The sequence below is a fragment of the Terrapene carolina genome, unplaced genomic scaffold (genome assembly GCF_002925995.2).
Source record: "Terrapene carolina triunguis isolate 2854851 unplaced genomic scaffold, T_m_triunguis-2.0 Scaffold837, whole genome shotgun sequence".
NCBI classification, from domain to species: Eukaryota; Metazoa; Chordata; order Testudines; family Emydidae; genus Terrapene; species Terrapene triunguis.
This window is the reverse complement of record NW_020665188.1, coordinates 4102414-4114027: the sequence shown is the minus strand read 5'-3', so window position 1 is coordinate 4114027 and position 11614 is coordinate 4102414. Positions and strand designations below refer to the sequence as shown.

Below are 11614 nucleotides of genomic sequence, written 5' to 3'. Positions count from 1 at the left end.
GTGATTAAGCATTAATGGCAGCTTTGAATTAGGCTCGGTGTTGGAGCCCTTCATTTGGGGGGATGGAAGTGTTCCATGGAGATGGAGCCAGCCAGTGTTAATTGATTGGGAGGTTCCTGGAATGATAGGAAACAATCAGTTTAACATTTCCTAAAACAGACAATTCCATTGTTTTGCTGAAATTTCATTGAGTAGAAAAAACATTTCCTCGGAAACCTGGAAATAGGATTGATTTTCCTTTGTCTTGTTTTATTTTTAATAGCTGTTAACAGGCACTTACCGAAACACCCAGACCTCCATAACTGATAGCTCTGCTGTTTACAGAGTCAGTAATGACAAGGTAAGCAGACACTGGTTTGGATTTTGCATAAAACTCTTGGGGTATGACAAGTTTGGTTGTGAGTTGGTGGCCTTAGAATTTACAGCTAATTATAGTCAGATTCTGCAGAGAGAGGCACTAGTCTCTGTGTAGTTAAGCGGAAGCTATAAATCTGATTTGGTGTCTCCTTCTCCTAGCTTTGCCAAAACTGGAACCGGTCTGCCTAAAATTTCACTCAGTTGGTCTTAACCTGGGATAGAATCTTTCTAGAGAGGCTGGGACAAATCTGTGATGGAAGGGTAGATAGGGAATGGAGGTCTGAGAAGCTCAAGTGGGTTTCATTCCGTTGTCAGATTCTATTATTTTTTTTTTTTTTATTTTTTTTGGTTCATCGTATCTTCAAAGTGTCTTGACCTAGAAACTACAGATTTGTTCCAGTCTTTTAAGGAGGTTGGTTGGGGGATTATTTAGGTATTAAGAGCTGTGTTCATAAGCTAAGTAAAGGATGCATGGCGCTAATGGGGCAGGAGTCATGAGAACGGAACCATATGAGGAAAGGGGGCTGGTCAGAGGTGAAAGTAAGCCGGTACGATACTGGCGGACCGCACCGGCTTCCGCGGCGGGGATTTAAAGGGCTCCCCGCCGGGAGCCCAGAGCTCTTTAAATCCTGCCCGCAGCTCCGGTGGCCGGGCTGGGGCCGGATTTAAAGGGCACAGAGCTCCGCGGCGGCCGGAGCCCCGGGCCCTTTAATTTGCCCCTGTGCCCCGGGGGCTCCCAGCCACCTCTGCAGCTGGGAGCCCTGGGTAGATTTAAAGGCCCCGCCCCCTCAGGACTCTGGCAGTACCAGTAAGTCCTGTAACTTACTTTCACCCAGGGGGCTGGTCCAGAAGAAGCCACAAAAATCTCTAGCAAAACATTAACCTTGAGTTCAAGGGACGCTCTCAACTTGAATTCTAGTTATTTAAGTCTTACACCACCCTCACACTGCTAATATTTGTAAACTTATCATATTTTTCTGTTGTTAGACATATATTTCTTTCCCTGTTGTGTGAAAGGCCTATACAAATTTTAGGGCAGAGGTCCCCAATCTGTGGGGCGTGGTTCCCTAGAGGGAAGCTGAAGAACGTTTAGTAGTGCATGGCTGGGGCCCGGGCCAGCCTCCATGGGGGGCAGCAAAGGGAACGGCACCCATCTCTGCTCCTGCCTCTGGCTGCCGGCCCCGTGCCCAGGGCTCCGTGCCCACCCTCAGCAGTGACCCCAGCCTCGGCCCCCTTACCCCTGTCCACATTTCTCCTCCCCCGAGCTGGGGTGGGGGGTGGCGGCACTGCCGCCGCAGGTGGTGGTGGCGGCGGCGGCAGGGTTGGCAGGCTCCCTACCTGGCTTGGTGCCTCCCTGAGCGCGGCAACATCCCTCAGCTCCTAGGCAGAGGGGGAGCCACAGCCAGGCAGCTCTGCACGCTGCCTCCTCCCTGAGCGTTGGCTCTGCAGCTCCCATTGGCTGGGAACTGCAGTCAATGGGTGCTGCGGGGGTGGTGCTTGCAGGTGGAGGCAGCGCGTAGAGCCACCCAGCCCCTCTGCCTAGGAGCTGAGGGATGTTGCCGCTTCCGGGGAGCCTCCATGAGGCAAGCGCCGCCCACATCTCTCTCCCGCGCCCCAGCCCTGAGCCCCCTCCCACACCCAAACTCCTGCTGCTGTTGGGCAAGGGGGGTGCAGTGGCCTGAGACTGCCCCAGTGGTGGCATGGGGGCCTCTTACACTCATGTATAGAAGCTGCCTATCAACAGCAAATAAGTGGGAGATTTTGGGCACATATGCTGTAGGACAGGGGTCTCAAACATGCGACCTGCAGCGTTATTTTCTGTGGCCCGCGAGCTCCCCGCCCCGGCCGTCCCCCAGCATTTACCTAGAGCGGCTCCAGCCCGATGCGCACCGGGGCCAGGCAGGCTCCCTGTCTGCCTGCCCTGCCCCCGCGCTGCTCCGGGAAGCGGCCGGAACCTGGGGAAGGGCGCAGGGGTGTGTGTGGTTGTTGCTTCAGGCACCGCCCCCAGCAGCTCCCATTGGCCGCGGTTCCCCGTTCCCAACCAATGGGAGCTGCTGGGGGTGGTGCCTGAAGCAACAGCAACACACACACCCCTGCGCCCCCCCTTCCCCAGGTTCCGGGCGCTTCCCAGAGCAGCACGGGGGCAGGACAGGCAGGCAGGGAGCCTGCCCTGCCCCTGGTGCATGTCGGGCCGGAGTCCGCCCCCCGAATCCCTCCTGCAGCCGAACCCCCTGCCCTGAGCCCCCTCCTGCACCCCGCACCTCCCCTGCACCCCGACCCCCTGCCCTGAACCTCCTGCCGCATCCTGACCCCCTGCCGCACCCCTCACCCCTCCTGCACCCTATACCCCAACTCCCTGCCCTGAGCAGGGAGCAGGGAGGCAGGGTGGAGTTGGGGTGGGGATTTCAGGGAAGGGGTTGGAGTGGGGGCAGGGAAAGGGTGGGAAGAGGTGGGGCAGGGCCTCATGGAAGGGGTGGAGTGGGGGTGGGGCCGAGGGCGGCGTGGGGGAGGTGTCAGTAAATGCGGCCCTTGGGCCAATGTACTAGTACTCATGTGGCCCTCGTGGTCATTTGAGTTTGAGAACCCTGCTGTAGGAGAAATGATGATACCAAAAGGGGTTGGGGAACTGCAAAGCAGTCTTGTTTGCGGTGTAGGCCATGGCTGTCTGTAGAATATGAACTGTTGTGTATCTTGTTACATATTTTATTACCCAGACCTACATGATCATGCATATTTGTGGATTAAATATTGATGGAATTGTTACTTCTTCTGGTCCATTTACAGGGCTCTAGTGTGACGCTGATTGACCTCCCAGGCCATGAGAGCTTGCGACTTCAGTTCTTGGAGAAGTTCAAAGCTACAGCTAGGTAAGTGGTTGAAGAATGGAGGAGATAGATGCTTCAGTCTGTAAATGGATAGAGGCCAAATTATGATATGAAGGCTGGGTTGGGGAGTGAGTTGAGAGAGATTCGAGCAAATATGGAGCCCCTATAAAGCTGTTCTCTTGTGCCCTGTGTTATAAGGTCAAAAACCAATGTGCAACCTCCTTCATTTCCTCCACCCTTCCATCCCCCGGAACTGCTCTGCCATGCCAGCTTGAGGGAGGGGTGTGGGAAGAGGGTGGTAGAAGGCAATAGGAAATGCGCATGGCACTGGTGTGTGCATTTCTGGAGAGAGTAGAAGGAGGTTTCCACTCAACTCTGTCTGCACGTTGCAGGTGTTGCTTTGTACCATGATAAGCAAACATCACACTGGCATCCCTGGTAAGGCAGCACCCTCACCTGTCCAGCACACTGACCCATGCTGATTGGGGCAGGGGTTCTGTGCTGCCTTTGAGCAGAAAGTCACCTATGGTACTGAGTCAACAAGGTCGCTTGTGCAGCGCCTAGACTTTCCTTGGAGGCCTTCCATGCCAGTGCTGTTCATGTCAAATCCTGCAAAGCTTACAATGTGGCAGCAAGGATAACATAGTTGCCTGGCCCCACTGTACAGACAGAGCATGCAGGTAGGATTTAGCAGAATTGCATTCCCAACATTTTATTCAACATATTCCAAACTTCTATATAATGGAGCAACTCTTAGTTCAGGGGACTTGCCCCAGAGGGCAGTATAGAGAGAGCTGAAGGCAGTTCTTTGCTGGATTTTTGATATCAGCTTTCTTAAATAGCACCAGGAAAGTGAACCCACTAAGATTTTTTTTTTTTTTTTTTTTAAGGGGAGGGGGCACAATTGAGCTTTAAGAGTGGATCTTCAGCACCCCAAGCTAGTACAATCCCTGCACCTTGGGACTTCTCCCCTTTTTTTAAAATCTTTCCTGTTCTAGTTAAATCCTGTACTTCTCTCTGTGTCCAGCTCCACAGCCTCAGATAGTGGCCTGGGTTCAGGCTAAGGTTGCTTTGGGAAATGAATTACTCTTTTATATTTCAAAATTAATGTTAGTCACTGGGAGGGCTGTCAGGATCTCTTTGGTGGGGTTGATATCAGCTGATAACTGGTGGGAGTGGCTGAGCCATCCATACCATAGTGTTAGCAGGGGATGGGCAAGCTCTCTTCCCCTGAGCGTAGCCAATGCTGCATTCAAGTTGCTAATCTGCTCCAAATGTTCCAGACCTGAGCCTCTGCCAGTGCACCTCAATCGTGATCTGCAGCTTTCCAGTTCTGGCTCATTTGTGAGCAGATCACCAGATGTAGCAAATGGCTGGCTGTTGTAAACATAGGGCCTCCAGAGGTCAGGCCAAAAAATGGCTTTGACTTAGGAAGTGTTCTGAACACAAGAACCAATTGCTGATGCACTAAACCCTCTGCCCTTGATGGTATTTGTTAGAGGGCTTTCCCTTCACCCTCCCACTTCCCTGGTTCTTGTCATGCAGACAGTGTGACGAAGCGGGACTGTTCTTAATGTTTTCTCTGAATAGTGTGTGGGTGCCTCAGTTTCCCCTATGCATTTCTTAAGTATCTAGGTGGGGGGGATCAGGCTGTGGATTGTTGCAGAGTCCTAGAGGGCAGGGGTGATGCGGTCTGCACAGAGAATGGCCGACACCCTGTCTCCTGGCAACTGATGGCCTGGGCCCCTTCCCTGCAAGGTGCCAACTGAAGGTGTTGGAGAACAAAGAGATCAGGTGGCCTCCTGGCTCTGGGAAAGAGACAAAGGCCAGAGGAGGGGCTGGAGGGAGTCTCAGTTTGGAGCTGGCTGGGGAAACTGAGGGAGGCCCAGGACTAGGGTCTGGGCTCCCTACCCTCCCAAGATGGACCTGACTGAGGGGTCCTGTTTTCTGTACCTACAGGCTCTGTTTTGGCCTGTGCTCCTGTCGTCTAATAAACCTTCTGTTTTACTGGCTGGCTGAGCGTCACGGTGAATTGCAGGAAGTGGGGGGTGCAGGGCCCTGACTCCACCACACTCCGTGACAGACAGCAAGCAGCAAAAGACCAGACGTCTGAAGTGCAGACAATGCAATGTTTATTGGGATTAGTTTCCAAGCAAGCATACTCCGAAGCCCTTCACACCAGTTGGGCGTATCTCTGATCGTCTGTTCCCCAGTGTTCCGTTCCCAGCTCTGATGCTGCAGAGCATTTACCCTGTGTCCCCCTTCCCAGCTCTGATGCTGCAGAGCCTTGCCTGTGTCCCTGTTCCCCCACCTTAGCAAGCATGATTCCAATTTCCCCTCCACCTCCTGTTTGACCCCAGTTTATATAGTAATATTCTCAGCTATATCTTAACCAGTCATTTTACTGAAATTTAACTAACCAATCCTAACATATTGTAGCATAATTCTCTAACCTATTATATCCCACTACCCTAATTAACTTACACCTAGCAAAATTAATTATACAGCAGACAGAAACAATTAGAGAACCAGACAGATTAACTATAGAAAAGAGGGGGCCATAAAGATAAAACCATACGGAAATGAGGGTTTCACAGCCACAACCATTGATACGTGGTTTCTTGCCAGACAGGATGCTATAAAACTAAGTTTTCTTTAACCATCTTAAGATCTGTTCCTTTATCTGGTGGTGATGGGCACTGTCAGGGTTCCCTCCCCACTCTGAACTCTAGGGTACAGTTGTGGGGACCCACATGAAAGACCCCCTAAGCTTATTTCTACCAGCTTAAGTTAAAAACTTCCCCAAGGCACAAATGTTTCCTTGCCCTTGGACAGTATGCTGCCACCACCAAGTGAGTTAGACAAAGATTCAGGAAAAGGACCACTTGGAGTTCCTGTTTCCCCAAAATATCCCCCCAAGCTCCTCCCCTTTCCTGGGGAGGCTTGAGAGTAACCAAGGTGAGCACAGACCAGACCCTTGGGTTTTTAGGACACTAAAACCCCAATCAGATTCTTAAAAAACAACTTTATTATAAAGAAAAAGTAAAAGAAGCACCTCTGTAAAATCAGGATGGAAGGTAATTTACAGGGTAATCAGATTCAAAACACAGAGGATTTCCCCTCTAGGCAAAACTTTAAAGTTACAAAAACAGGGATAAACCTCCCTCTTACCACAGGGAAAATTCACAAGCTTAAAACAAAAGATAACCTAACGCATTTCCTTGCTATTACTTCCTATTTCTGTAATATTAGATGCTTAGTTCAGATATGGCTTAGGGAGATGTATTTTCCCTTCCCTGGTTCCTCGCTGACCTGGAGAGAACACAAAGGAACACAAAACAAAAACCTTCCCCCACAGATTTGAAAGTATATTCTCCCCTTATTGGTCCTTTTGGTCAGGTGCCAACCAGGTAATTTGAACTTCTTAACCCTTTACAGCTAAAGGAGGGATTAACCCTTTACAGGGTAAGGAGGGATTTTATGCTACCCTTAGCTGTATGTTTATGACAGGCACTATCAGGACAGGATCGTCTTCCTAATAGCCCAATACCACCTTATTTCAATGTGACTGGTTTGGGATGTGAGGATGTGACCATATGCTTCACTGCTTTTATGGCTGCCTCTGCTGCTTAGCCAAAGGCCTTAGCCTAAGAACAAGGCCTCAGACTATCCTAGTGAGAGAAGGCCCGTACACAGGAGGACTGTGATTTTGATTCTTAGCTAGTTACAGGGGTATAAAAACAAAGTGATAAAAATACACCTAAGTTCTTAAAGTATAGGTCTTTACAGGCAGGCCTGAATATCTATATTCTAACAGTATTGTCTGTTGCAGCCGTTCAGAAAAGGAATTCTACTAGTCCGTCACCTCAGCCTGTCAAAATGTATTCTTACCCTCTTGGCTCCCTGGTGTTAAATCCAGGCTTGCTCAGACATGAGATGTGGTGGTAGTTGTAATCCTAAACAATGCTGCCAAGAAAGAAATCTCATTCTCTCTGGTGTCCCACATCCAGCCTGCAGGCCCACTTCCTCTTGAGCCCTAATCCCCAGCAGTAGCTAGGAGAAGCCCTTAATGAAGGTACATTGATTGCTGTTCATGTCAGCCACAGAACTAGTATAATTGCTTGCTTGTTTGTAACTTTGGTTAAATTTTCATTAAAGTGTCCAGGCCTCCTACCTCCTCTTCTATGATGGGCTTGTGCTTTCCATTATGCATAGTACAGAGACTGTCCTAGTAAGGGAGCATTTCTTTCTGTCACTCCTCTGGGAAACCTGCTCTCAAAGACAAGATACCGAGTTAACAGCTAATGGCTTCTTGCTGGGTGGGATGTGTTTTACTTGTCCCAGTCTGAGATTGTTGTCAAGAGTGGGATAACGCTTATTTAGAAATACAAGCTTTTGCTGGGACTGTGAGGCTGGGAAACCCATAGATCAGTGGTTCCCAAACTTTAACAACCCGTGAACCCCTTTCACTAAAATGTCAAGTCTCACGAACCCCCTCCTAAAAATGAATATTTCCAGGGATTTTCTCCTTTACCTGAGTGTAAATTATAAAAAGTAGTGATCTTGGAAATATAAGCATATCATAAAAACACATTTTATTACACACTATTTATTATTTATCATTAGAGTATTTTTATATTTATTTATTTTTATTTTACATTATGAAAACGGCAACACTCTTCCAAGATCTCACTTTCGTAGCTTGTATCACTTTGAATAAGTCTGTTATAAGACAAGGCTCCTATGTTTCATCAAGGAGTATCAGATGTGAAACAGCATAAAGATATTTAAGAAACCAGCTCAGAGTTCCTCCTACACAAGCATTCAGGTCTTGAGCAGTCCAGGCAAACAATGCACGTTACAACAAAGCTTAAACTTGTTCTTCATAATAATTTTAAAAACAATACTAGCTGCCTATTTATTTTAAAAACAGCAAAAAATATCCACCTCCCTTTCCATTTCTTATAAGGAGTTTTGAAGTTTAAATCTCCTCAGTGTGATAGATATGTTTGCTTTGATCTGCTTAGCTCTTGGAAGTCCAGAGGCTCCGGACTGCTTGCCCCATGCTGCCCGGGGTCCCTATGGACAGCTCTGTCCGCCATTAGGGAATTTTTTCCCAAGAACCCCCTGTAACACTTTGTGAACCCCCAGGGGTTCACGAACCCCAGTTTGGGAACCACTGCCATAGATCATTTGTTGCAATTTTAACTTCTGAAACCATTCATGTAGATTCTGATGGAGAAAGATACTGAGAACTCAGGATCCTAATGACTCAGGAAGGTCACAAGTCCAAAAAGGAAGTTGTTTTCTCCTTTGACCCTTCTTATTCAGTGGAGGGGACATGGTGATGTTAGCACTCACGATAACCTTTAGCCACAGAGCCCCACGGTTCAGCAAGGCTAAGAGCTAACTTGCATGTACAGAAATGCAAATTAGATGGTTGCTCACTGTAACTAGGTTGTGTGGGTGGCGCCCCCTTGTGGCCTCTCTGGGCACCGCTTGCCACACTGCAGATTAGGGGTCATGGTGCTTTAGCCCTCCGGCTATGGCATGTTCAAGTTCTACCCCCTTTGGGGGCAACAGTGTCCAGAACGAAAAGGAAAACGTCAGACTTCAGAATGGGTGTGTTGGGAGCATTCCGCCCATCTGCTCTGGGCTTGTCTCGGGTGGTTAGTCCCCTTGTCAGTCCCACCCACCACATGGCTCATCCAGGCAGCAAGCTGCCTTATGCTTTTGGCTGGAGTCAGGCATACCTCGTCCAGGAAATAGCAGAGCCCCGAGCTGGGCCAGGTTTCCCAGGGTGGATAAAAATCAATGGTTTAAAAAAAAAAAAAAAAAAAAAAAAAGTTAGAAAATTGGATTTTTTTTATTTAAATCGGATTTTTTTGATAAAATGCTTTTTGAGGAAAAAACCTATCTAGAGATAGTTTTAATTAAGATACATTGTAGATCAAAGATATCTCATTGTGGAATAGGGATTATAAATTCTAATTCTATAGGATGAGACAATATATTCATTTAATGTTTAAGAAAAGTTTTGTAAATGAATTCCAATAGTTCATGGATTAGGGACCCAATCTTATGGGGTTCCAGGGGCTTCTGTATAGATTAACCTAAATAATCTTTCTATCCACCCAATGGGACTCAGTGCTCAGTCTAGAAGATACCATCATAGATGCTTAGTTTTGCAGTTCTCAAACTGTGGATTTGTGTCTTCTAGGTAACATGCTTGTTAACAGCATGTTTTTAAATAAATAAATTAATATATAGAGGTGAGAAATAACAGCCCTCAACTCTATTGTCCCTCTGGTAAATTTTTGTACACAGAGTCAATCCCTTACTTCTCTCTAAAAGTGCAAAGTTTCAAAAAGTTCAATGAATAGAAGATTGTTGGGGGCGGAATAGATCTGGACAAGGAGAAGAAGTCTGGAGATAAATTTGAGAAGCGAGGGACATATGCTTGTTTTGTTAAAATATTATATGTTTGCTGTTGAAGAAAAATATCCAGAATACTTAACGTTGTTGTTTTAGTTAAATAAAACAATTTAAATGTCTATATGGTGATGTTCTACTCCTAATACAGCATGGCAAGAAAATCCTCCAAATATTAATGATTAACCTGTTGAATTGGAGATGGTTCATCTCCCAATGACTTCATTAATATCTGCTTCAATTACCTTTGGTAAATGAAATAACCAAACAATCATTCATTTTCTGATACAGCTGTAAAACTAATCTGAAAAGTTTTCAAAATAAGTCACTGTTTTAAAATCTATAGTGTGTACCTTCTAAAAATGAAACCTACATCTATCTCTGAGTTGTGAAGAATATGTATTAAGGTTATAACAACCAACAAGAATGCACTTTTATGTAGAAAACCATGATTTAATCGAGTCTTCCTGACTAGTGATTTAAATCAAATCCACCCTGAGGTTTCCCCATTTTAATTCCCCTCTCCCCACCTGACATTGGCTGCAGGTGAAGCAGGGTGAGGTCCAGTGGATCCACAGGCTCTCCTGAACCCCATCATTGCCCTGGTGGGGCAGAGAGGCCCCGTCACGCTCTGTTTGCAGCAACCTTCCGTGGGTGGTAACAGGACTGCACTCAGTCTGCCCAGCTGTATGGGCCTGGCTTCAGCCTGAGGTGGAAGATGGGGCAGTCAGTTGATGCACCAGCCTGTCACCTGCTTCTGGGTTCAACTGTGCCATGGTCAAGAGTGAAAACACATTTGATAATGTTATTCTCGTACCTGCTAGCACAGTAGGCCACTTCTGCTTAGAAGTGGGCTGGATTGGACGGTCAGGAAGTATTACAGGAGGCTGTTCTGGAGAGTAATGGGAGGTGAACTTACCTTGGTGCCTCTCTCCATCTCTGGCTTGAGGACTTTCCCAGGAGAGCGCCCAGCACAGCTCAAGAAGGGCACCCCCGGTCCAGGTTTAGGTGCATCCTGTGTGGGGCCTCATGGAAGTGAGTGTGATGTTGCTCTCCATATGTTTATGGAAATATGCTTATGAGTGTAAATATAATGTAACTAGAATATGTTTTATGCCAAAGGGCTATTGTAAGGTATCATTACAAAGCTTATAATCTACTGACTGTGTTCATTCTATTTGTATGAATGTATCATTCTTGTATCTAAAGCTAGAAATATGAAGTATAACTCTGGGGTCCTATTGTACCTATGCAAACTGTGGGCCATTAATGGTGGTTTGGAATCTTGATGGCTCCCAATAACTAGGACAATTGGGTGTAAATGGCTGTGCTTACTTGTAAGCCTTCCTGTGTTCCTGTGAGTCAGGCTGGGAAGAATGGAGTCTTGGGGTCTCACAGGACATGTGACCATGTCACCTGGTACTGGAATCTATCTTAAACCTGGTGCTTTTCCATTTAGAAGGAGGGGTGGGAACCCAGAGAGAGACAAAGGATTCCCGCCTTGTGCCAAAGTTATAAAAGGGGGTGGAACAGAACAAAGGGGGCTGCCAGTCATGAGAAATTCCCTAGTTACCACCTGAGCTGGAACTAACAAGAACTGTACCAGGGGAAAGGATTGGGCTCAGACTAGGAAGGAGTCTAGTCTGTAAAAGAAGCTTATTAGAACATCTCTGAGGGTAAGATTTTATCTTAAATCCGTTTCTTAATGTATTAGGCTTAGACCTGTGTGTTTTGTTTTAGTTTGCTTGGTGACTGTCTTTGTTCTGTCTATTATTACTTGAAACCACTTAAATCCTACTTTTATACTTAATAAAATCATTTTTGTTTATTAATTAACCCAGAGTAAGTGATTAATTCCTGGGGGAGCAAACAGCTGTGCATATCTCTCTATCAGTGTTCTAGAGGGCGGACAATTTATGAGTTTACCCTGTATAAGCTTTATACAGAGTAAAGCAGATTTATTTGGGGTTTGGATCCCATTGGGAACTGGGTGTCTGGGT

The 11614-nt window shown here is 46.9% G+C and overlaps 1 protein-coding gene across 1 annotated transcript in view; it reads left to right on the top strand.

Annotated features, from left to right (window-relative positions):
• The window catches only part of LOC112116098 (ovotransferrin-like), a 56707-nt gene that overhangs the window by 33626 nt on the left and 11467 nt on the right, over positions 1 to 11614 (top strand). The window contains exons 21-22 of the mRNA XM_029913739.1: positions 263 to 340; positions 3142 to 3224. Of these exons, the coding sequence (XP_029769599.1) occupies positions 263 to 340; positions 3142 to 3224 (161 nt within the window). The remainder of the gene's footprint in view (positions 1 to 262; positions 341 to 3141; positions 3225 to 11614) is intronic.